Here is a 26,482-nt window from a genome sequence, read left to right as displayed (position 1 = left end):
CCAATCCAATCGCAAACATACATAAAGAAAGCACCACAAGCCTTGCATATACTTTCACTTGATTTCTGACCGTCCACCGGGGGAATTTCGATATCTTCAACATGTCCCATACTACTAATCATTGACGCTTCGACTTCTTTCTGGCTGCAGCGATGCGGTCCAGCAGGCATACTTCACTAAAAAAATTGGGCCGAGCAGCCTGTGTCAGTTCGCCAAACAGATTCGTCATGTATATTCCTCAAGCAGCAAGCACCAGTAAATTTCTCAAGGGAGTTTGATTTGATTTAATAATTTCCATTTACACACACACACATGTACAGAGGAGCGGTAAGTGGAGGTGGATGAGGGAAAAAAGTCGCACAGACGCGGCTTGAGGTAACCTCACCTCCTTAGGTACAATATGGCTGCATGGGGTAACACATCAAGCGCCATATAAATTACATTTATATAGTGGCCATAAAACATTGCAGTTATACAATATATGAAATAACAGTGAAATATTTCCACAATAACAATGCAAAACACACTGCGGCATTGAAATAAATAAATGATATACACTAGGTAACATATACAAAAAAATGAGGGACATAACATACATTATTAATCATTAACAAACGCGCTCTAAATAGGTGAGTTGAACGTGTAGCACGGGAAAGGGAATATATATTGGTACATTCCTATTTGTACTCTGTAAATAGCTGTAAGCCTTCATTAACTTTACTTCAAGTTTCCGCCGCTTAAAAAAAATGAACACGTGAAGAACCGTCTAATGTTGACAAGCAGTTAAAGAAGCAAGTGAGGCGTGTGGAATCTAAGCTCCAGTATTAGTTAAGTCCCCGTGCTACTGCCGAGCGTTTCTGTGAGGAAATGCAAAAATTCAATATTATACCATGAACTACTCGTCGTGAGCAAACCTGTTTTAGCGGAATAAAATCAACGTAACTGCTGTAGAAGTCATATATAGCCAGCTTTGTGACATACTTGTTGCACCGCGGCAGGTATGGTATCATAACTGGATTCCTATAGGCTATGCTTTTGTGATTGTCTATCCGCGTATGAAAAACCCGCAATGGGCTGGTCTGCGTCGCTTCGGCTGGCACTGTAGCGTTGCCTTCGAGAGCTGCATTGTTGTCTAAGAAATTAGCTCTTTGAATAAATGTTCGCAAAGGAAGACGTCGTAAAAATATATTTGAGACGACCACCATAAGTATACAAGCAGAGAGAACGAGGGCGAACAAACGAAAACACCGCAGAAAGCGCCCGGACAACGCCCGAACTGTAGCAGACGACAGGCGCGAGTCCATGCCCTGACGTCACGCGAGCGGCGCTCGCAGCGCCGCTCGTGTTCGTTCTCGGGGATAATAGCGCGAAGCCGGAACTGAATGTACATCGCCCAAATACTACCGATTGTCGCGCGGAACGAGCAAACGATTCAATTTTTATACGTGCAAGGACAAGAACCTGCTTCAAGACCTCCGGAAATATTTTATGATACTTTTTATAGTAAAATACATCAACGTAAATTACTAAAGCACGCGTCACGCATGATTGCAGCCCTCATGCCGGCAACACCGGGGAGGCGTCGCTCAAAATCGTCGCTCGCACGGAGTACGACTTGTAGGCGACGAGCGAACGCGACAGCCATCTCCATCGCGTCGCTTGTAGCTGCCGCGCGCAAGATCGCTTATATGAGTTTTATACTTTTTTCAGAAGAAGAAGAAGAGGCTGCGCACGGTTGCACCGCACATGGGTTCCGCCTTTACATCGCTAAACCCTGGATAATTGACGTCAGCGCCGCCACAACCAGCCTCACTCGACTCCTTACGTCGAGCGGAACACGTGGACACCCAAAGCAATACTGTGAGTCGCTTGCTTCACGAATTACCGGACTCTGAACTTCGCAAGAGGCGCCCGCCCAGCTAAACCTAACGACGGGTACGGTCTAGCCGAAGACCTTGGCCCACTTCGGCGCACCAATGGCCACCAATGATGGCACCGAGATGAATCTCGAGCACGCACAAATCCCACTTCCTGATGAACCTGCCGGCGGAGACTGGCTCACTGTTAAGTACGGTCGGAAGAAAACATCGACTTCCACCAATCCACCCCTCCAACCCCGACAGCCATCGGTTCCCCGACAAGCCCGACTACCACCGCTACCCCGAAATGACCTCAAGGTAATCATCCGCCCCCGAGAAGGACTCAACCTTGCCACCTGGACCACGCCACAGGTTGCTGAAGGCATCAAGCTGGCATGTCAACACCCCACTACTGAGCACGTACGGACCCTTACAGTAAGAATTGACGCAATACAAAACATCGCTATTGCTAGCACACCAAACGAAGAGCTAGCTATGAGCATCCGTCGCATCTCTACAATTCACCTGGGCGGTCGAGAATTTGCAGTCACGGCATACGTGGCGGCACCCGACAGCTCCGTCAAAGGGGTCATTCACGGCATTCCCGCAGGAACTCCCACAGAAGTCCTCCTTAACGGACTCTATGCACCTGGCCGAGAAATCTTACATGCCCGTATGCTCGGACAAACTGCTACGGCAGTGATCACACTCACTGGCAAGGCTGTACCCTTCTACGTGCGATACTACAGCGGTGAAATGCGATGCAAACCATACCGACCAACCACGCATTTCTGCCGCATCTGCCACCAAGTCGGCCACCGGACCGATGTATGCCCAACTCCAGAAGCAATCGTATGCCCCCAGTGTGGTACACGGAACCCCACTCAGGACCACCCCTGTCACCCCCGGTGCGCCTTATGCCAGGGGCCTCATCCTACGGCTTCCAAGGAGTGCCCTGATCGACTGAAGAAGGCATCTTCAGCATCCCAAAGGACCAGCCGGCGGGACTACTCACGGTCGAAGTCTCGGTCACGTACAGACCAGCAACGGAGGCGTTCCCGCTCCAGGTCTCGCTCCTGCTCGCGGAACCAACAAGGAGGGACCCGGAACCTCAGCGGACCTGCTGTACAGGGATCACAAGCGGTGAGCTGGTCAGCACGGCTTTTCCCCTCTCACACAGCCCACCAAGACAACACCCTGTCATCGCGTCTACACACAGCACCCACCCCACACAATTCTTCACCCATAAACAATACTGATGTTCAACTGCAAATTCTAGCTGAGCTAAAGGCCATCAGAGAAGAAAACAAACGCCTTCATGAAGAAAACAACAAACTTCGCACGCAGATTGCAGAACTATACGCCACTCGTACTGCCACTCAGCATTCCACACCAATAACCGCACCCTCAATGCCATCATCTTCAGAACGTTCTGAACCGATGATTCTCGCGGAATCAGCAAAACCGACAGAAATTGCACAAGTCGAGGAGAAAGTTGATGTACTGCAACGGCAGCTCCTAGCAATGCAACAAAGCATCCAGCAACTGGCAAGTGTTATTGAAGAAACACGGCTCGCAAAAGATCAGCGACGCAAGAAAGTTAGAACACTAGTACAGCAGGAAGTAGAGCAGGGACACCCTGCCGATCCACCCGTCAGCCAGGACGAATAGCAAACCCAACCACAGGAACGAAAACCCACTCATAATCTGGCAATGGAATTGTCGCAGCTACAAACGCAAGCAAGGGTCACTAAGACAGTACATCTGTAACGCCAAAACGACACCAAGCGTAATCGCACTACAGGAAACAGGCACACACCCAACTCAATCTGGCTACAACACACATACCACCACGCCTGAAAGCCGCGTGGCCACACTTACAGCTAAAACGCTCACAACCACACAACATACAATAGACGGCAGTGATGTCGATCATAACCTAATTGAGATCCTGCCGCTCCAACGAGGCCGAAAGAGCCTTTTCATATTGAATATATACAGCCCACCAAAGCAGAAGCAGGCCAAGTTCGACTACTTGATGACTAAAGCGATTGGCATAGCCAAAAATAATAGTCTGCTGATTGTAGGCGACTTCAACGCGGCTCACCAGGCATGGGGCTACACGACAGCCACATCAAAAGGCACTGCACTCCAGTACACCATACAGCAGCACCGTCTCACCATCCTCACAGATCCCGCATACCCCACACGTCTAGGAAACAGCGTCTCCCGTGATACATGCCCTGACCTCACCCTCATTAAAGGGATACAGCAAGCTGCCTGGCACAACACGGAGGAAACTCTGGGCAGTGATCACTGCATACTTTCCACCACATTGAACGTTACGCATGCACGCCACCCGATAAAAAAGACAACGCTCACAGATTGGACAGCTTTTCGCAAAGAGCGAGCGGGTGACTCCTCAACCGGTATTATGGATCTCGAGCAGTGGGTACGAGAGCTCCTACAAGACGTAGACAAACATTCAAAACAGATCACACTCACCACAGACATACCGGCCGTAGACCCGCACCTTCTTCACCTCTGGGAAGCACGTCGAGGCCTTGTTAGGAGATGGAAGCGCCAAAAACATAATCGTAAATTGAAACTACGTATAGCGAAACTCACGGCAACCGCGGAATGTTATGCTGGGGAGCTCACCCGTCACAACTGGCGACAACTATGCAACAAGTTGCAGGGTAATGTTAGCACGGCCAAAACATGGTCGCTGCTACGCCATCTTCTTGACCCCACACAAAGCAAGGCAATTAGCCAGCAAACAATTCAACGTATCCTCCACAACCATCCGGGTTCTGATGACGAAATACTGGAGGAGTTGCGGGCGCGGTACATAGGCGATTTCGAACCCCCACAAGGACAACCTCCAACTTACAGCGGGAGCGACAATTACGACCTCGACAAGCCGATCACTATCACTGAGGTGCAACAAGCACTCCATGCACTCACACGAAACACCACCCCAGGCAAGGACAAAATAAACAACAAGCTCCTGCGCAATCTGGATGATGGCACCATTCAATCTCTTACTGACCTCTTTAATCATCACTGGGAAGCGGGTACGCTACCAGCAGACTGGAAGCACGCGGACATCATTCTCATTCCGAAGCCAGGCAAACTCTCCAGCTTAGAAAATATGAGACCAATCTCATTGACTTCATGCCTAGGGAAGCTTCTGGAACATGTCATTCTGAACCGGCTTCAACCTTACCTAGAATCCAGCGACCTCTTTCCCGAAACAATGTTCGGATTCCGGCCCCACCTTTCTACCCACGACATCCTTCTTCAGCTGAAGGAACAAGTCCTTGAACACATCTCACCGCACAACACCGGAGCTATTTTAGCACTCGATCTCAAGGGCGCTTTCGACAATGTGGCTCATCATACCATCCTTACAAACCTAAGCCTCACGAACTGTGGTCGTAATACTTACAATTATATACGCGCCTTTCTAAGCAACCGCACGGCCACAATAGGCATTGGCTCACTCAGAACCCCGACGTTACCTACTCGCAACAAAGGAACCCCACAAGGTGCTGTTCTATCACCGACCCTTTTCAATATTGCTATGATGAAATTACCTGACAAACTCAACGCAATACCAGGAATCAGGCATGCAATATACGCCGATGACATCACTATCTGGACCACCACTGGTTCCGAAGGAGAGAAACAAGACGCCCTTCAACAAGCGACCGACGTCGTCCAGCAATATGCAAAAACAAGTGGTCTCCGGTGCTCCCCCGAGAAGTCAGAACTATTAGTCGTTCGACATAAATCACGAAGAAAACTCAATGAACTACCCCACATCACACTCACCCTCGACGACAAAGAAATACCCACAGTAAACCGCGTCCGCATTCTCGGACTCCACATACAACAGGACGGCGGAGGCGCATACACCATCCAACGTCTCAAGCAGACCACCTTCCAAATCATGCGAATGGTCAGCCGTATCACAACCAAACAATACGGACTGAAAGAAGACGACATTATACAGCTCGTCCAGGCCCTGATAATCAGCCGCATTGCCTACGCTGTCCCGTACTTGCCCCTCACTCCCAAGGAACTAGATCAATTAGACGTACTTCTTCGGAAAGCCTACAAGCAAGCGCTCGGCCTTCCACCGGGAACAGCGACACTCAAGCTTGAAGCCCTAGGAGTCCATAATAATATAAGAGAAATTATAGACGCCCACCTCACAAGCCAACGAGAACGACTAGCCCTTACACCAACAGGAAGAGCAGTCCTTACGCGCCTAGGCTACCCCACACACGGCAGAGGCCACGAACAAGCAATTCATCTGGCCCCCAACTTCCGGGAACACATCAAGGTAGCCCCTATCCCCAGAAGCATGCACCCGGAACATCATGCCGATCGTCGCCAAGCTCGCGCAAAAACTCTACAGACAAAATATGGCAGTCTCCCCACCACACTATACACAGATGCCGCGCAGTACCCCCAAAAAGCAGCCATGACGGCCAGCGTTGTCGACTATAACCTACAAGAGGTGGTCTCGATGACTGTCCGCACTGCCAGCGCCCTCGTAGCGGAGGAGACAGCCATCGCCTTGGCCATCACCTCTAGTCCAACCAACGAGTACGTCACAATTATTACTGACTCCCAGGCAGCTTGCCGTAGCTACGCGAGAGGCAGAATATCTTCAATCGCCCACCGACTCCTCAAACAAGCCTCCCAATTCCCGGACGTTGATATAGTGTGGACTCCAGGACACGAGTCCCTCCGTGGAAATCAGCGTGCGCACGCTGTAGCCCGAGCTCATGCCTCCCGGGCGCCACAAGAGAGGGATACGGCCGCATCCATGGAGCCCGTACCTTTACAATACAACGCCATACTACAACACCACAGATTGAACAGACGACAATACCCGCCTCCACACAAGACCCTCTCACGTGAAGATGCCGTAACGTGGCGACAACTACAAACAAACACATACCCCCATTTAAGCAGACTACACGCAATACACCCAACACTATATTCATACAAATGTCCCCTTTGTAATGAATACGCCTCGCTATATCACACCACATGGGCGTGCCCCAACGTGAAGGCGGCCCCGCAAATACCCAACCCCACACCCGAGCAGTGGGAGGCCGTGCTGACTAGTTCGGACCCTCGTAACCAGCAGCAACTGGTGCGGCGGGCCCGGGAGACAGCAAGAGCCGCAGGAGCCCTGGACTAAGGGCGCCTCCCGCACAAGCAGAAAACACCTGCTTGTCCTTTCTTTTTAATAAATGTTGCTCCTCCTCCTATATGGGGTTTATACATTTTTCAGCATAAAACATGGATTCCTCGTGCGTTTCCAGTAAGTTCAAGATAACGCGCCCAACTGACCTCTTGCAGCATGCAGCTGAATGCCTGCGGCACAGTTTCTAACTAGCACTGGTGCTGCACGTAATTTCAGTGGTCGCAGATTCCCCCTACGCGAGACACCGTCAAGCGCGCGGTTTATTTATAAAAAAAAAGCATGCTGCCTGTAAAATGACGCCTTCTGTTATGTGATTCCTTAGTTCAACAGCGTTCCGTACACAGTAGACTGCCAAACTGAATAAATTCAAACACACAAAACGCACGCTAATCAGGCTCCGCATAGGCTCGGAATCACGGACTGGTGAACGAACCATTTTAAGCGTCCTCTTGCCTGGCGTCTTACTGAACATACCATAGTTTTGGCAGCGTTTGCGATTATTAAAGCTCTTACGGACAACGGCAAAGTGATAAAATCACATGCAGTTATAGCGCCGATTGGCTTTTTCGATTCACGTCGAGAGACACAGCGCGTATGCCTAGTACGACTTCCTGGCGATAGCATGACATATACCGAGAATGTGCACCTAAGTTAGAATTCACTTACCGTGGAGGTATTGTTGTTATATCCAACGCATGACGAACGACTGTCGTGTTTTCGTGGCGACGCGAGATGGCTGACACGCGATCTCCCTTGGCTGGCCTTCGTTGCTGCTCGCAAGACGAATCACCTTTCTCCGGTGCTATGTTGTTCCGCGATCTTGAGCGCGCGCGCGCGCGGTGGAGCAACTCCGAGTGAAAAAGTAGAGCGCTCGCTACGCATTCTTTTGAACTGCGGTGGCTTGTTCTCTTAGAAGCAAAACGATGTGTTCTTTGCTCAGCGTGCACGAATGATACATTGCCATGTTCGGGTCCAGCCACCTACAGTTGAAGCAGAAGATTACGCTACGTTTTGTTCCCTATTGCCGCAAGAGTAGAACGGGCATTCTACTCTCTCTCTGAAGGGGAGAGTGAAAAGCACATTTCACTATCTCCTTGGTGACAGAGTGAACGATGCATTTCACTCTCCTCGACATTTTGCGAGAATAAAACGACGCTTTGAAGAGTGAACCGGCCGCTTCCCTCCTGCGGTACCCTTCCTAGCTTTTAGAGTGCAGAGATGACGTGAAATTCGCATTACGTCATGAATGTCTGTTATACTTGTATTTCATCTTCATATCTTGACCTGCATGCATGTCACTCTTGTTGTACAATGTAACTCAGGTAGGGCATGCTAGTCATGACACAAATGATGCCATGAAATTCATGTTAAGTTTGTCATGTTATTCGCGCACGTCATACATGCCTTGTGTGTATTTGATGTCATTCATGTAGCGTAAATCGTGTCACGTGACACGTGTCATCACTTTTCATGTCATTTATGCCTGACATTCGCCACGTTATGTTATAAAGGCCAATGTCATGTTACGCATGTGAATCATCAAATGTCATCGCATTCAATATATGTGCTTGTGCTACGCGTCGTGCCACGAGTGTGATGGCATCGAAGATAACGAACAGTCGGGGTCGCGTCCGTGAATGAGCCTTCTCAAGTTGACTGAGCGAGTCGCGGCGCAATTGCTGAAAGAATAAGGCAGGCGCAGCTCAGCACTCTTTGAGAACACACAGCGCGACACTATTGCGTGAAGCCTTGCGGCGCCATCTGCCGAAACAAGTGCCACCCAGCAATAGGAGTGAGTTAAAAATGCCGAGATTATAAGTACGTGTCATGTGATTTTTGCTATAAAGACTGAAAACAATACAGAATAATTTCGGAAGCAGTAGTCTTGGATCTTGCTAACTGAACGGAGCGCACACCGTGATGATGGGGTGGTCCTGCCATCGCGAATTTTTTTATCTGTGCTACAGTCCGTCCATTACCGGTGGCTACTGAAAGTTACATGGTTGTTTGCGAAACTACCTCACATTGTCTGGCGTAAGGAGCCGTGAGTGGCAACTGGAAAAGTGAGACGCAACTGCGGCGCCCCAGAGGTTACCATGTAGAGTAGCTCGAACAAATTCCTAAGCGTCCCACATTGAATGTTTCGAACATCAACTTGTTTTTAACACGTCATTCCACGAGGCGCAGTAGTCTTGCCTTTACATAAAGACGTGGTGCTGTCACAAAGCTCTGCAACATCTTTGTTCTTTAAACGCACTGGTGTGGGGAGAATAAGGCAGTTAGAGTGCTTTGGCAAAAGCCTTCTAGGTGTTCTTATAACGTCGCTAATATACCTGCTACCAAGAAATATTAACACATGCGCTCTTACTCGCGAAACATTATTCAATAAAGTACACTTGGAGAGAAGCACATACCTCAGACTATCGAGCAAGGAGGCGACATTTAAACTAGCTTGTCAGCGCTGTCTTGGGAAGTTGTTTTTTTGCGTGACATAACGAAATCACTTTGTCGCCTCAGACATAGACGGCCACCACAGTTACCTGCGTTTACAAAGCGTGCGTGTTGACGGTTATTCAAGTAACATTACTCGCGGTGGCCTTACAAAATTTTTCCAGTTTAAAAACGAAAGCACGGCGAAGCTCTCCTTACAGCCCGAAGTAGGGTTAATAAGGAGGGTTCAAGCTCGTTTTTTTACCTTACATTTTTTAATGTAGCGACACTCCGGGGACAACCCAACGCCATCTAACCGTTCAACAACGAAGTCCGCGTCTTCCAAACTGGTGATCTGATGGTTAGATCCATACATTTACACGCAGATAGCGGGAACAGCTTGAATTATCCCAGGGATTCTAATCGCATTAAAATGTGGCGACATTTGCAATGCGTAACACATCGTGCTGGAGACTGAGGTAACGCCATCAAAGAAAAGTCCCTCTTCCGAAAGTACTCACATGGGCTTGTTCCGGGTTGCCCCGCCGTTGTTGGGTGCGGTTCGTCTGCATTGGTATGGTATGGTATGGTATTCCTTATGCGATGGCGCACACCCACTGTGGCGGATTGGCCAACGTTTGGGTGAAATTAGGCAATTTTTATTAAATACTAAAATTGATCAATCTAACTGGAGGAAAAAAGCAAAAATAAAATGTTTAAGAATTCCAGACAATCTCTTTGTAGCAATTCTGCCTTTCTCGCTGCACGTCGTCCTCTTCCCTTATGAGAAAAAAGCGCTGTCTATGACGAAAAGGCTGACCAACGCCTCAGCCAGGAGTGCATGTATGCTACGGGAAAATTAAATAATGCACCCGAGGGCGTGCTTTCTAAGCAATTGTTGTCTAAACGAACTACACCGCGTTCTGTTTCCTTTAACCGAATGTAAGCAATTAAACGCTCCTTCCGTTTATTTTTCAGAAAGAGTTGGAAACGAAGACATTTATGTTGCACGGCGTTATGAGTGGTAAAAAGCCACGCCAACCAGCGCACGATGCACTCTGGTCTAGCGGCTCTGGCGTGACGCAGCACACTTTCTGTTGCCGTGGCAGCTACACCGAATCACGCCGAGTGCCATCGGTAAGGATAACGGCAACGGAGGCTCCATTATACAGCCTACAATTTTATCGGGCGTACCGTAACTTCTCTGTGCTTGGTGCCCGTCCGCGTTACTCCGGACTATACGCGTGCCTTGATACCAATTCGCGCGCTACCGACGGACTCACATGAGCATGAGCGAATTTAAAGACGATGTTCTGATAGACACTCGGAAATAGTGCAATTAGTGCGAAATGCAATGTGCTACTCATGTCATTCATTGCGTCAAAACATAGCCTAGTTATAGCATAGCATCGCATAGTTATTTCTCCCACTAAAGCTCGCTAAAGGGATTATTTGCCTGAGGAGACGGCCTGAACTAAACCATCAGTTGAATAGGTTGCGAGTTCCGCGCGTCATAGTGGGCAAAATCCTTAGTGGCGTCTACGAGAACGCAAAAGAATCGGAAGACACCTGAGCACTTCTGACCAGTTGCGAATGCGAAAGCAATATTGTCCAATCGGGCGCCACTGAGTTGTCTTCCAAGTTACGAACTCCTCGCGGCGAAGTGAGCGCATTCGAACACTCGACGGGTTTTGATTTGGCCTTACCGAAGCGCAGTTAGAACGCAGGCGAGAGCATGCGCCGATAAGGAACGCGCGGGTAACACAGACTTCCGTGAGCGACGGCGAGTGTGACCGGTTATGCCCTCGCCGTTCACGCAATTCCGCGGCAGCAGGCGTTCCCTTTTCACAGCTCAGCTCCGTCAATGCCCGAGAAAGCGTCAGGAGGTGGCGTCGCAGCAAATGGGATGTTTTGGTGGTACACACGCCGCCGCATTTCTGGCTGAATGGTCTATTTGACGCTTTCGAATCGAAATAAAGAAATGTCGAAATGCGCCACGCAGTGAAATGCAGTAGGCGGAAAGTTGTGGGCACCCTTACCCCGCGTAGCCTCCGCAGTGCAACGTACAAGGCTATCTTTGATTGCCGATAATTTTGCATCGACTGAACTAACTGGAGGACTTCTTCTTGCAATGTATTTCTGAAATAATTTATAATTTCGAATGCATTTCTCGACTTTGATGAAAACTGTTTCAGGGCCCCATTTTGGGTTAGGATGTTCGCCATGGGGCGAAGCAGACGTCCGGCAGGATCAAATATTTTCGCTGCTAATGGCGGTTACTAGGAAGTAAAAGAAAAACTGATATTAAAGCGCATGTCATCCCATAATTCGCATGTAAAATCCTGCACTGAGGAGCATATTCGTCAGGATATTCTCGATTCAGCTCGATACAGACTGGCTCGGAGGACGAGCGAATACACGGGACGTAAACGCCATTCAGTCACCACAGACTTAAACTTGTTCAGACGGTTCAAGCGTGCTACTGCATCCATTGGAGAATAGTGCGCGGGTTCCAGGCCTGCTCAAGAATAATATTGCTGAGATCGTGAGAGATATTGAATGTCGGAGATGTGAGAAGAAACAAAAACGAACGTTTCCTATACATTTCGAAATTTCCATTTCCGATGTGTGTCTTCCTTCGGTGGCACGGCATTTCGCTGGAAACAACGTAACAGTGAGCACATCACACGATCGCTGCGCCTATTAAAAAAAAAAACTGGCTGCAGGAAAATAAATATACTTTTCTCTCAGCACCTCCCAATGCATATTAATGACACCGCACGGTCTTTAATTTTTTTTAGTAATATGCTAATTCATGGCTTTTGGTGATGGCAGGCGATGGAAAAGCGCTGCGGGCATGTGCCTCCTGAGCAAGGCTTGTTACTTCTGCGGCGGTTCCAAAGTGGCGATGAATATTCCCAGTCTGAATATCACGAAGACCTGCATCATACGGGAGAAAAATTTTACTGCAGAGATTCCGCAGTTATATTGTCACAGGGTGCGCAAGCATAATTTCCAGTCAGTCGCCTTGCACGCATACATCTCTTATTATTGCCCGTATTAATCATGAGTAGGCTTAAGTAATGTAATCAGAATTATCTAATAATGCTTTAGATATCGTTATTAAAAATAATATTATTAATGCCATCTTTATTCTTTACTGGGCATGGCGTAAGCTATGTAGTCGTAGTTAATTTTTATTAGACGTATTTATTCCTAATTATCCTTTCTTATACTGATTTTAGCTAATCATGCTTGCGTATTTATATTAGGCTGAATAATTCTTGTGTCCCGACACTCTTCATTAACCTAATTAACTTACCTATTTTTTAGTTCTGCTGACTATCTTTATTTTGCCCTCAATTTCTCATCAATACGCTTAACTAGTTTCGTCGTAATCATAATTCGTTACGCAATAGAAATAAACAGCGCAAATTTTACATAGAGCGCAGGGAAAAATGACGCACTCGGTGCTTGTGTATGTCTTCTTTCACTACGGTCTACGTAAATGTGGCGCTGTTTATTGTCGCCATGTGTGGTTGCAACTAGCCCAAATACCTGATGTCCAACGCTATGTCCATTACACTTCCTGACCCTTCAATGGTCTTAAGTAGTCTCCTTTAGGTGCAAATAATATCACCTAAAGTAATCCTACTGGTCTTTTCTTAGGCTTAAAAACTCTTAATACAGATTCAATATTCACGATATGGAGCCACAGTAATAAATCTAACAAGTGATGCGTAGTCTTAAGGCATCCTCATACACACACCCTTAGGGTCCCATGTATGCCTATCGAGCGAACTGTGTCCGGCATTAGACAGAAAGACGGAGGGGCGGACTTATTTCCGAGGGAAGAAGCCCCGGAATGCTTGAGTATTAAGGGGTCGTGCAGACTCAACGCAAATCGTGAAATCTGCGTGAGGGAAGGTTACATTAGGAGGTGATTCGAACGCTCTAAATGTGACAAATTTAATCCTGGCAGAGACCTACCTTTTATAACATTGTTCGAGATGTTTTTGGACTGGCATCGTATATATTTAGACTGTCTCCGGAGTCGGTCTAATTTTCATTGCACATTGTCCGCGGGTTGGGTCTGAGTCGGAGCATGGGCGCTATAACGTAAAACTATTCCAAACTTTTCTATTCCAATTTTGCAATCAGCCTTCCGCGATCGGTCAAAAATTTTTGGACCATCCACATTTCACCTGCCTGTCACGCGACGTCACGAAAACCGTGATAGCTCCCCATTTGATATGGCGTGTACACAAGGATTATGCATGATTTGACCGAACAAAAGAAAAATAGTTATTTCTGATTCGACGCCTCTTCACCACTAGCCCTCGGCCATTGGTCAAAAGTTTTCGGGAACACCCACTTCGCCTGCCTCTCACGCGACGTCACAAAAGTACAAAAACTCACCGCATCAAAGTGACGTGTACGCGATAAAGATGCATTAATATCCCGAACAAAAGTGAATTTTCTTCTGAATAGCCGCAGGCTGCCCCGTTCCGAAAGGAATAAACGATGGCTGTCGCCGAGCGCTCAGGCACTGACTACTCCCACCTGTTGAAGAGCATGGGTTTATTTGCGTGTAATAAAGCTTTCTACGTGGCCGTGTAACATTTTCGAGCACTGTCGGCCCGTTTACGACCTCGTTCTGCGAACTCTCCTTTGCTGAGGATCCGTTTTAGCGTCATTCTTATGCTTCCTTTGCATGCCGCCACGACTGTCGACGAGCCACCGCAAGCTAAGTAAGGGAAAGCGGGTCAATCGCAGACGCCGGCACCACCCTCTTCATACGGTTATCGATTTTCAGTGCAGTGGCTCGGCCGTATCGAATCCCTCTTCACTTAAGCGGGCTCCTCGCCTCTTGTGAGCCAATTAGATAAGACAAGCCGCACAGTGTAGGCAATGTTATTCGTCTTTCAAGCAAACAAAAGTGACCGCCTAAGAACGAGGAGAGCGTTTGATTGGTCTGTTCAGAGAACCAGGCGAGTGACCGCCCGATGCTGGCGTCGGCGGTTGCGCAAATTTGACGTCAGGAGATTGGAATAAAAACACATTGGAATAGTTTTACGGTATAGGGCCCCATCTTACGTTTTATTATTATTTCACCCCGAGGTATAATTTTTGTGACAGACTTCGGAATCGGGAAGAATTCATGGCAGATACGTGGGAACGGCCCAGTTTATTATTACACGGTATCCCGGGTTGATGCAGTTGTCCTTACAAATGTCGAACCTGCAGAGTTTACTATTAGGTTGTCCCCGGAATAGGCCTAGCTATCGTTAAACCTGATCTAAGAATGGTTCAGTTTTCATTGTAGCATCACTATAATTTGCCAAGATTTCATTACACCTTTCCCGGGATCGACACTTTCCGTCACGTCAGCGGCTCGCCCAGTTCAATAGGATCTGCGCAGTTCTTGTATAGCAGTCTCTACGATCGGCAAAATCTACATGACCCCGTGGCGGTCGCCGATGATGGAACCTTGACTTCCAGCCCACAGGGCGCAACGCACACCGATAGACTCGCTCGGGCGTTTGAGTAATGATTGGGCGCAGGCGGAGCGCTGGCGCCGTACGCTGCCAACATCTCTCCGCTTGTGATCTGCGCACCGCGGAAGACACGCAGCTAAGAAGGCCACGTTGTCTTTCTTTTCAGCAACGTGCTTTCTTATTTGGAATTAAATCAAGCTCGTCTCTACGCTCACGGAGAGCCCACGTTTTCGCTCTCGCTGGGGGTGAGTACGCTGCAACACTTTACGCGATCGGTGGAGTTTTTATCACACATGTTCTGGGACCAGCCTTATTTATTTTTACACTGTCGCCGGAAGTATCCTCGTTTTCGAGACACCTTATCCACAATTCGCCGAGCTTTTACTAAACGTTTTACGCGATGAGCCTTATCTTCACTCACATCTGAGAGATCGGTCGTGCTTTATTTACCAACCTTAGGTGAACGGCGCAGATTAATATGGCACTTTTTCGGGGACCGGCGCAATTTACAAGGTGAGTAATTGACCGAGCAGGCGCGCTAAATCTTGGGAAAGAATGGAACGACGTCTTCTTGTTATTACAGCCATTCTACGCATGAAACCACATACTTTCGGCAGTGATGGCATTAGTTGTTCCATTACGTGCTTTGTTGAGAAAATGTCGGTAAGTAGCACATGTGCAGCAGCAGTACAGGTTGCTGCATGTGGATGCCCCGCGAAGATGCGGTTCCTGCAGTTTTCAGCCGGAAAAAAGAAATAACGAACGAGCATGACATTCAACAGATGAGCCAACGTGTGCAATATAGTTGCAGGTAGAAAAGACGCTTGACAATATATTTACAAAATATAAGCATCAGGCAGAAGGCAGGCATTTAAGATGGAGCCGGTGCGCACGACTATCGGCTATCGTCGTCTTCGCGGACCTCTCATTATCGTTCGCTGCTTCAGCGCCTTGTAGCCTGACCGCCCCGCCGCAAAGGCGCTGTCCCGGCGCCTGGTAAGCTTGAGTGATATCGCTTCAGTCAAGCGACGTGAAGGATATCGGAGTAGGGTCGTGGTGTGGAGGTATCGAGAGGTTGTAACTCCTAGGTCATGGCTGCCACCTGTCGCAAGATGCGGTATGGGCCTCTAGGGCGAAATCAACTTCTCCAACTCGCCGTACTGGTTTCCAAGGAGCATGATGTCACCAGAGTTATAGTGGAAATCGCGGTGACGGTCACTGCATCGAGAAGGAAGTCAGCGACGTCGGTGGCACATCTGGTAGGGACAGCCCACATGATCGCGTACCGGGTGGTGTAGTTTGTAGCAACTGCTATTCACTTGTTCCCACTAAGCGATAGAGAAAAAGGGCCAATGAGATCAAGACCAACCCGTAAGAGTGGCGCAGATGGTATTTCGATGGGCTCAAGACGGCCAGCTTGTAGAGCTGCTGGTTTATTTTTTTTTTTTGCGGTGCTGACAAGATTTACACCCGGCAACGTAATGGCAAACGGAACGCTAAATACCGTGCCAAAAGAAACGACGCCGAACACGATCATATGCCTTTGACAGTTCCAAATGGCCAGCGGTTGGGACATCGTGCAACTGTGCGAATATACTCTCGACCAGTAGTAGTACAGAATGACCAGTAGTAGTTTAGGGCCATCTAGGTGCATGTTATAACGATACAATATATGCCATCATGCAGCACAAACATACCCAAAGAGGGGCAACTTGTCAGGTCCGTCAGGCTGAGAATCTCCTTTTTCAGGTAAGGGTCACGTCGTTGCTCATCAGCGGTTCATCATCAGCGTCGTTGCTCATCAACAATCTGCCAATACCCGAAACGAAGGCCTACTAACGAAAAATACTTGGAGCCACTGAGACTAGCACGCGCAGTAAGCGCAAGGACGCAGGTTGACTCGGCGGTCTTAGGCTGGCCTGAGGGGTCAACTGGATAACGTGTCAAGGAATCAAGGTCCTCATGAAGTCGGCCTGTCTGCCTTATACATCACTGTGTAAGATTACTATAGAGCCGTAGAGCCCATCGACCAGGGCGTCCAGCTGGAGCTTTTAAAGACTAAAGCCAGCATAAGGTGTGGTTATCGTTGATAAACGTGAGCGGCAGACCATAGAGGTAGGAGAGAAATTTACGTACTGTGCAAACGACGGAAGAGGGCATTCACGTTCGGTGATCGAGTAATTGTGTTCGGCTGATGACACAAGACGGCCAGCATAAGCAATGACAAGGTCACAACCGTGCTGTCGTGCCAATACAGCGCCGATACTATGGAAGCTGGCGTCGGTGCGAACGTGCGTTGGGGCGAACACGTAAAATTGGCCGAGAATCGGTCGCTACGTGAGTTGCGCCGTCAGCTCAGCGAAAGCTCAAGCTTGGCCGGGACCCCAGACAAGCGTAGCGTCTTCCTATAAAGTCGTGTTAGAGGGCCTGCGATGTCAGCAGTACTTCTCACAACTCTGCGGAAATAGAAGCAGAGGCCTGCAAAGTTTCGAAAGACGGCTGCGCAGGTGGCCACAGGGAAATCCTTCACCGCGCGAACTTTATCCGGATCGAGACGAACGCCAGAAGAGTAGACGAGGTGTCCAAGCACAATAAGATGCCGGCAGCCGAAGTGACATTTTGTTGGATTGAGCTGAAGTTTCGCCTTGCGGGACACTGAAATAATTGTCGAGGGACGATCGAGGTGTGTGTGAAAATTCGGCGAAAGGACATTGACATTATCGAGGTAGCACAAGCAGATTGACCACTTTCCAATGGGGCGGGAGCACTGCATAGCCGGAACGGCATCACCTGAAACTGATAGAGCCCTTCAGGTGTAATAATTGCCGTCTGTTCGCGATCCCCCTCCTCAACTACAATCTGCCAATACCCGGAACGAAGGCGTACTGACGAAAAATGCTTGGAGCCACTGAGACAGTCAAGAGCGTCATATATATATATATATATATATATATTGACACGTGTACTTGTCTTTATCGGGCGACAAGTTTTGTCGCCTAACAAATGTTATCGCTCAGCGCGGGACGCGCCTGCATGTATCCGAAGTTTCTGGAAAGTTATCGATGCTTCTATCCGCTGTCTGTTGTCGCCGAACGTTGTGTTATCTGATTTCATCGCTTGACACGAACGGTGTAGAACATTTTAGAAGGCATGCGGGTCCCAACGTTTAATCTGGAACATTCGATGATTGCTGTATAAAAGCCGACGCGCTTGACCCGCTGATCAGATTTTCGACGATCGCCGACTGTGTTCGCCGCTTTCGTTGTGCTATAAGTGTAGCCTGTTTTGTGGGCACAGGTTCGCCCAATAAAAGCTAGTTTTGTATTCCACCGTACTACTTCTTTCTTCGCCGTCACTACCACGTGACATCTGGTGGAGGTGCTTTACGTCCATGTACCGGACGCCCCCGACAAGCCGTAATACAAGCCCGGACCGCAAAGACAACACCAGCGCCGTCCCGGAACATCGAGCAAGCCGCCGTCTTCAACAGCTGCCCCCGGAGCACGGACGTCTACCTGAGAAGACCAAGAAGATTGTGGAGAAGGCAACCCCAATGGCAGCCCCAGCATCCCCCATCGTGCTGCAGCAGCCCAGGGAACCTCCGACGTTCCGCGGATCAACATTCGAGGACCCGGAAACCTGGCTCGAAACGTATGAGAGGGTCGCTAAGTTTAACAGTTGGGACAGCGACGACAAGCTGCGGCATGTCTATTTCGCATTGGAAGACGCCGCCAGGACGTGGTTCGAGAATCGGGAAGCCACCTCAACGACGTGGGACCTTTTCCGAAGCGGCTTCTTGCACACGTTTACAAGCGTCGTGCGAAAAGAGCGAGCCCAAGCTCTACTAGAAACCAGAGTGCAGCTGCCAAACGAGACGATCGCAATCTTCACGGAGGAGATGGCCCGTCTTTTCCGGCACGCCGACCCGGAAATGTCGGAGGAGAAAAAAGTTCGCTTCCTGATGCGCGGCGTCAAGCAAGACCTTTTCGCCGGACTTATTCGTAATCCACCGAAGACTGTGGCTGAGTTTTCTGCAGAGGCATCGACGATCGAGAAAACTCTGGAGATGCGCACCCGGCAAGATAACCGCCAGGGGCACACGCCGCAGTATGCCATCCAAGGACTAGGTTCGGACAACCTTCAAGAGACCATCAGGCCCATTTTGCGCGAAGAACTGCGCAAGGTCCTGCTTTCGTCGCAGCCTCAAGTGGCCTCTATCGCCGACATCGTGAAGGAAGAGGTGCACCGATCCCTTGGCGTTCCTGAGGTGCAACCAGAACCACCGCAGCCGGAAGCAATGACCTACGCCGCCGCCGTCGCCCGCCGTCAAGGCCCCCCTGAGCGACCGCGCCAAGGTCCTGCAACACCGCAATTCCGTCGTCCGCCGCCGCCACCGCGAGCACGACCGCCCGTCGCCCAGCGCACCTACGCGAGGAAGACGGACATTTGGCGCGCTCCTGACCACCGCTCGCTCTGCTACCACTGCGGAGAAGCGGGTCATGTCTACCGACGATGTCCACACCGGGAGATGGGACTGCGAGGTTTCGCCGTGAACGCTCCGCGCCCGCAACAAGGTAAACGCCCCCGCGATATCGCTGACTACCTCGCCGCTACTCAGTGGAACTCTCCACGACCGTCCCGTTCGCCGTCACCAGGCCGCTACCTGTCGCCGCAGCGCCGTCCATACACTGGCCCAGCCCGGGGCCGCTCTGCGAGCCCATACCCGGAAAACTAAAAGCAGCAACCGATGGAGGGGCGGTTGCTGTTCGTCGAACTGACGAAGATCCTCCGCCGCCGACGAAGACGACGAAGAGACCATCTCGACGACCTAATGACGACACGCCGCCGTCCCGAAGAAGTCGGGAAGCCAAGACTACACCGACGATAGACGACTTGACGACGCAACGTTCCAGCTTCAGTTCAACACGACGCAGCCGTGATCCGACGCCAAGACCCAACTGCAACGCCAGACAAAGAACAACCGACCTCGACGTGCTTCTCGACGGCCACGCAGTCACTGCCTTAGTCGACACAGGGGCGGATTACTCCGTAATGAGTGGACACATCGCCGCCCAGTTGAAGAAAGTTAAGACCGCATGGGAAGGCCCTCAGATTCGCACCGCTGGAGGACACCTCATCACGCCGACTGGGATCTGCATGGCAAGAATAACCATTCATGACCGGACTTACCCTGCCACCTTCGTTATCCTCCAACAGTGTTCACGAGACGTCATTCTCGGTATGGACTTCCTGGACCAACACGGCGCAATCATCAACCTGAAGTCGAAGTCAGTAACGCTGTCGGAAGATAAAGCAATGCCGCCGGAGAGCCCTCGTAGTCACCACGCCTTGAGTGTGCTCGAAGATCAAGTGAGCGTCCCACCTCGCTGCAGCATCGTTATTTCGGTCAGCACTGAAACACCCGCTGACGTAGAAGGCGTCATTGAAGGCGACCAACGTCTACTGCTAGACCATGAAATTCGCGTCGCAAGAGGGATCGCTCGACTGCATGGAGGGAAAACTGAAGTGTTGCTGACAAACTTCAGCCAGGAGTTCAAGCACATCAACAAGGGCACGACGATCGCGTACATCGAGGAAATTCTGAAAACAAGTAATGCGTTTGTCCTCTCGGATTCCGCCGCATCTACCCCGACGACCATGGTTCCCGAACCAGACTACGACATTAATCCAAATCTCCCTATGATTAAGCAACAGCAGCTCAGAAGTCTGCTCCGACGATACAAAGGCTGCTTTTCGACGTCATCGAGGATTCGACAAACGCCAGTCGCCAAGCATCGCATAATCACCGAGGAATGCGCTCGCCCACTCCGTCAGAGCCCTTACCGAGTTTCGGCGCGAGAACGTGAAGCTATAAGAGAACAAGTCGACGAAATGCTGCGCGACGACATCATCCAGCCGTCGAAAAGCCCGTGGGCATCCCCTGTTGTTCTGGTAAAGAAAAAGGACGGAACCCTACGTTTCTGCGTCGATTATCGTCGTCTGAACAAGATCACGAAGAAGGACGTATACCCCCTCCCACGGATAGACGACGCATTGGATCGGCTCTGCAACGCTAAATACTTCTCGTCTACGGACCTAAAGTCTGGCTATTGGCAAATAGAAGTCGACGAAAGAGATCGCGAAAAGACCGCCTTCATCACCCCAGACGGCCTCTACGAGTTCAAGGTTATGCCATTCGGACTGTGCTCGGCGCCTGCAACGTTCCAGCGCGTGATGGACACGGTTTTAGCAAGATTGAAGTGGCAGACCTGTCTCGTTTATTTGGATGACGTCGTCATATTCGCCGGAAATTTCGACGTTCACCTTAGGCGGCTGGCAACAGTACTAGAGGCCATCAGGTCATCAGGACTTACTGTGAAGCCGGAAAAGTGCCGCTTCGCTTACGAGGAGCTTCTATTTTTAGGCCACGTCATCAGTAAATCTGGAGTCCACCCCGACCCGCAGAAGACAGCTGCCATAGCAAAGTTCCCACAGCCCATCGACAAGAAGGCAGTGCGTAGATTTCTTGGCATGTGCGCCTACTACAGGCGATTTGTCAAGAACTTTTCACGCATCGCTGAGCCGCTGACGCAGCTAACTAAATGCGACGTCGAGTTCAAGTGGGAAACGCCGCAGGCCGAGGCATTTCAAGAACTCAAACGACGCATGCAGTCGCCGCCCGTACTTGCGCACTTCGACGATCACGCCGATACCGAAATCCACACTGACGCCAGTAGCCTAGGCCTCGGCGCCGTCCTGGTCCAGAGAAAAGATGGACATGAACACGTGATAGCTTACGCTAGCCGGTCGTTGTCAAAAGCGGAAGGCAATTATTCGACAACCGAAAAGGAATGCCTCGCCATCGTTTGGGCTGCAGCGAAATTTCGCCCTTACTTATATGGCAGGCCATTCAAAGTCGTCAGCGACCATCACGCCTTGTGTTGGCTAGCGAATTTAAAGGATCCCTCAGGACGGCTGGCACGGTGGAGCCTCAGACTACAAGAATACGACATCACCGTAACATACAAGTCCGGACGAAAACACTCAGACGCCGATTGCCTATCCCGCGCCCCCATTCACCCGCCGCCGCAAGATGACGAGGATGACGACGCCTTCCTTGGAATAATAAGCGCGGAAGACTTCGCCGAACAACAACGAGCGGACCCGGAACTTAAAGGCCTCGTCGATTATTTGGAACGGCACACTGACGTTGTCCCCAGGGCATTTAAGCGTGGATTATCTTCCTTCACGCTTCAAGACAGTCTACTCGTGAAGAAGAACTTCTCGCCAGTCCGCGCCAATTACCTTCTTGTTGTCCCGTCAGGACTTCGTCCAGAAGTATTGCATGCCCTACATGACGATCCAAACGCTGGACACCTCGGATTTTCTCGGACACTATCGAGCATACAAGAAAAGTATTATTGGCCGCGCCTGACCGCTGACGTCGCCCGTTATGTCAGAACATGCCGAGACTGTCAGCGACGCAAGACACCGCCGACAAGGCCAGCCGGATTACTACAGCCAATCGAGCCTCCTTGCCGACCATTCCAGCAGATCGGGATGGACTTGCTGGGACCCTTTCCGACGTCAATAACCGGAAATAAGTGGATCGTCGTGGCGACGGACTACCTCACCCGCTTCGCTGAAACAAAAGCGCTGCCGAAAGGTAGCGCAGCCGAAGTGGCGAAATTCTTTGTCGAAAACATCCTGCTGCGACATGGCGCCCCAGAAGTCCTCATCACCGACCGAGGAACGGCCTTTACAGCGGAGCTCACCCAAGCCGTTCTGAAATACAGTCAGACAAGGCACAGGAGGACAACGCCTTACCACCCGCAGACGAATGGTCTAACGGAGCGGCTGAATAAGACCCTCGCCGACATGCTAGCGATGTACGTCGACGTCGAACACAAGACCTGGGATGCCGTCCTGCCGTACGTAACATTCGCTTATAACACGGCGGTGCAAGAAACAACACAGATCACGCCGTTCAAGTTGGTTTACGGCAGGAACCCGACGACGACGCTCGACGCCATGCTGCCGCACGTAACGGACGAAGAGAATCTCGACGTCGCTAGCTATCTCCAGCGCGCCGAAGAAGCCCGACAGCTCGCCCGCCTGCGGATCAAGAGCCAGCAGAGGACCGACAGCCGACACTACAACCTCCGACGACGCTTCGTCGAGTACCAGCCTGGCGACCGTGTTTGGGTCTGGACCCCGATACGCCGACGAGGACTCAGCGAGAAACTACTCCGACGATATTGCGGACCATACAAGGTCATCCGACGTATTGGCGCACTGGACTATGAGGTCGTGCCAGATGGCATTTCGCATTCACAGCGGCTCCGCGCACGATCTGAAGTGGTCCACGTGGTGCGCCTTAAACCCTTTTACGGACGCTGACGAACTTCGTTATTTTTGTTTTCTTTGGTACGAGTGCTTTTGTTTATTAACTTCGTTTCTTTGCAGCATCGGGTCGATGCTTTTTGAGAGGGGGTATTGACACGTGTACTTGTCTTTATCGGGCGACAAGTTTTGTCGCCTAACAAATGTTATCGCACAGCGCGGGACGCGCCTGCATGTATCCGAAGTTTCTGGAAAGTTATCGATGCTTCTATCCGCTGTCTGTTGTCGGCGAACGTTGTGTTATCTGATTTCATCGCTTGACACGAACGGTGTAGAACATTTTAGAAGGCATGCGGGTCCCAACGTTTAGTCTGGAACATTCGATGATTGCTGTATAAAAGCCGACGCGCTTGACCCGCTGATCAGATTTTCGACGATCGCCGACTGTGTTCGCCGCTTTCGTTGTGCTATAAGTGTAGCCTGTTTTGTGGGCACAGGTTCGCCCAATAAAAGCTAGTTTTGTATTCCACCGTACTACTTCTTTCTTCGCCGTCACTACCACGTGACAATATATATATATATATATATATATATATATATATATATATATATATATATATATATATATATATACACCCTTCCTTTCCTTATTCTGGTATGGATGTTATTTCCACCTGCTGAGTGAATTGTATTGATCACTTGTATTATTGAATTTTATTTTGAACTGCAATTTGAATTGTATTGAATTGCCTTTTTTCTTACCTTAGTAGGCTATACTTTCGGATGACTTTTTAATTGGTTCAAGGTATTTGTTCTGTCATTGCTTTCTGCCTTACATCACGATAATTGTGTTTCGATTCATTTCCGGAAAATGGAATTGATCTATCAGGGTGTAATGTGTTCTGTACTGTGTATCGTGTCTGTGTCTTTCTCTGTTATGAGCAATGCCGCTATACTGCTGTCAAGCCCATGGGGGCCTGCGGCTTTGACAGGCTGTCATTTATGACAGCTTTTAGTGCTGGCCTCCAGTGTCGTGCACACTACATGTGACACAAACAAAGACATTATTATTACATCCGAGGTAAGAGGTACACGTCTATTTTTGTTCTTTGATTAAGATTCCGGTAGTCTATAGAGAAGCGCCAGCTATTGTCCTTATTTCTGACGCGCGCGACAGAAAAAGGCCACGGGCTTGAAGAAGGTTCGATGATATCACGGGCAAGCATTTTGTCTACTTCCCTTTGTATAACTTGGCGCTCAGCGGAGGACACACGATAGGGACGTTGGTGTATGGGTTTGTGATTGCCGGTATGAGTCCGATGACTGACAACGGTTGTTTGGTCCAGTGGTCAGTCACTGCGATCAAAATTGTCCTGGTACGACATGAGCAGGCCCCGAAGTGCGTGTATGTGTTCGTCCGGAAGGTCAGTGGCGATCGTCTTTGTTATGTTACCTAACATCGCGGGGTTCGAGTGAATAGCAGCAGGAGGCGGTGCATCCGGCTCATTTAAGACGGAAACATGATAGTCGGAGGGTTTAGCTACGGTTGCAAGAGAGATACCCGGGCGTATCCCCTGAGGGCACAGCCCAAATTCACAATAAGAAGACATGCGGCATGCGGCGTAGCTCTTTATACTGATGACCGAGTGCGGAAACATAGCCTTCTGCGAACGGTGGATGGTAGCGTTGGGCGACAAGATGTAATCGCCGTCGTCCTCAGGGGGATCACGAGAGACGCCGATGTACGTCACGGCTAGATGTGGTGAACGACTGTAATCGGTGGAACACAGCCCAATCGGCATAGGAGCACAAGGCTCAACGACACCTTGGTGGTGGTGAGTTCCAACCACTGCGACAGTAGAGGGAGATGTGTCCAACATGTTCACAACACAAGCAGACGGGCCTTTCATCGGAAGTGTGCCATTCTGCAGAATTCTGATAACGACGACAAACGGTAAGGCAAACTGGGTAACCGCTGCAGAGCAGTAAATAAGAGCTGAATGTGCCGAGAGAAAGTCAAATGCTAACGTTATTGCCGGTGGGCACTGATCCAAGACATAAAACAAAAGTGATGTGTGGTATCTTGCAACAGTGACATGGGCGGTACACAACTAAACAACAGCCAGAGTCGCACTATCGACTATGCGGACTACAGCGATTGGAGCAGGAGTAGGAACTTTCTTCAGACAAATACGGAGGTATGATTTCATGTCCGATATGTGGGCGCCGGTGCCAATGAGAACGATGACATGAATACAGTCCACGTCTACGTTGACGAGGTTGTGATGTCCAAGTAATGAGAACAGAGGAGTTTTGGGTCGGCTCGACGTGGCATGCTCACCTCTCGGAGCTGCGCTATCAGTTTCCCGATGAACGGCGGGAGAATGTGGTAAGAAGGAGAGCGAGGACGCAGAGTTGAGCGGGGCAGGAGTCGGGATGGCGAAGGGGAGCGGTTTCATCATGCTGGCCATGATGGCGGAGCGCCGGCATGGTCACTGTGTACCGGCACTCGGGATGTTTCGATAGGTCGGCGAAGGTGGCGAGTTCCAAGCACTGCGGCAGTAGAGGGAGATGTGTCGAACGTGTTCACAACAGAAGCAGATGGGCCTTTCATCGGAAGTGTGCCATTCTGCAGAATTCTGATAACGACGACAAACGGTTGGGCTTCTGTAGAACCCAGGTACGGCGGGCGGGCGTTAGTGAAGTCCGTTGACTAGGTAAAGCGTCTGTAATCCTGCGTATGCTAGCTCTTGGTGAACAGATGTTTGGATAAGGGAAATGGTTGCATGGTACTCCTCGGGGTTACGCACCTGAAGGAGAACTGCAAACGCAGCTTCAATCTCGAGGCGGATAATGCACACATTATTGTCGGGTGCAGCCGGGAACGGGTGGAGCGGGTGGGAGGAGGAGGTACTCGCAGGCAGACGTCGCAGCCGTGTTCGGAAGACGCCTGAAGTTCGGGGTAACGCGTCGACATTTTGCTTCTTCAAAGCGCCGGCATTCATTTGTGACGTCCATCACTGTGGATGAGTTATTAAAAACCAGAAGTGTAAATGCGTCATTCGCAATACCTTTGATGATATGCGCATCATTTGCCGTTTCCGGCATCGTGTCATCGTCTCCGA

General features: G+C 50.0%; 1 protein-coding gene across 6 annotated transcripts in view; it reads right to left on the bottom strand.

Moving 5' to 3' along the window:
- Window positions 1-12,277: 12,277 nt before the first annotated feature.
- Window positions 12,278-26,482, bottom strand: part of LOC135918142 (uncharacterized) — a 295,422-nt gene continuing 281,217 nt past the window's right edge. For all 6 annotated transcript variants that reach the window (XM_070527127.1, XM_070527131.1, XM_070527129.1 and 3 more), the window contains one exon: window positions 12,278-12,456. In XM_070527127.1, the coding sequence (XP_070383228.1) occupies window positions 12,397-12,456 (60 nt within the window). In that variant the 3' untranslated portion in view covers window positions 12,278-12,396. The remainder of the gene's footprint in view (window positions 12,457-26,482) is intronic.

Source organism: Dermacentor albipictus, chromosome 10, assembly GCF_038994185.2.
Source record: "Dermacentor albipictus isolate Rhodes 1998 colony chromosome 10, USDA_Dalb.pri_finalv2, whole genome shotgun sequence".
NCBI lineage: Eukaryota > Metazoa > Arthropoda > Arachnida > Ixodida > Ixodidae > Dermacentor > Dermacentor albipictus.
This window is presented reverse-complemented; position numbering and strand designations above follow the sequence as displayed.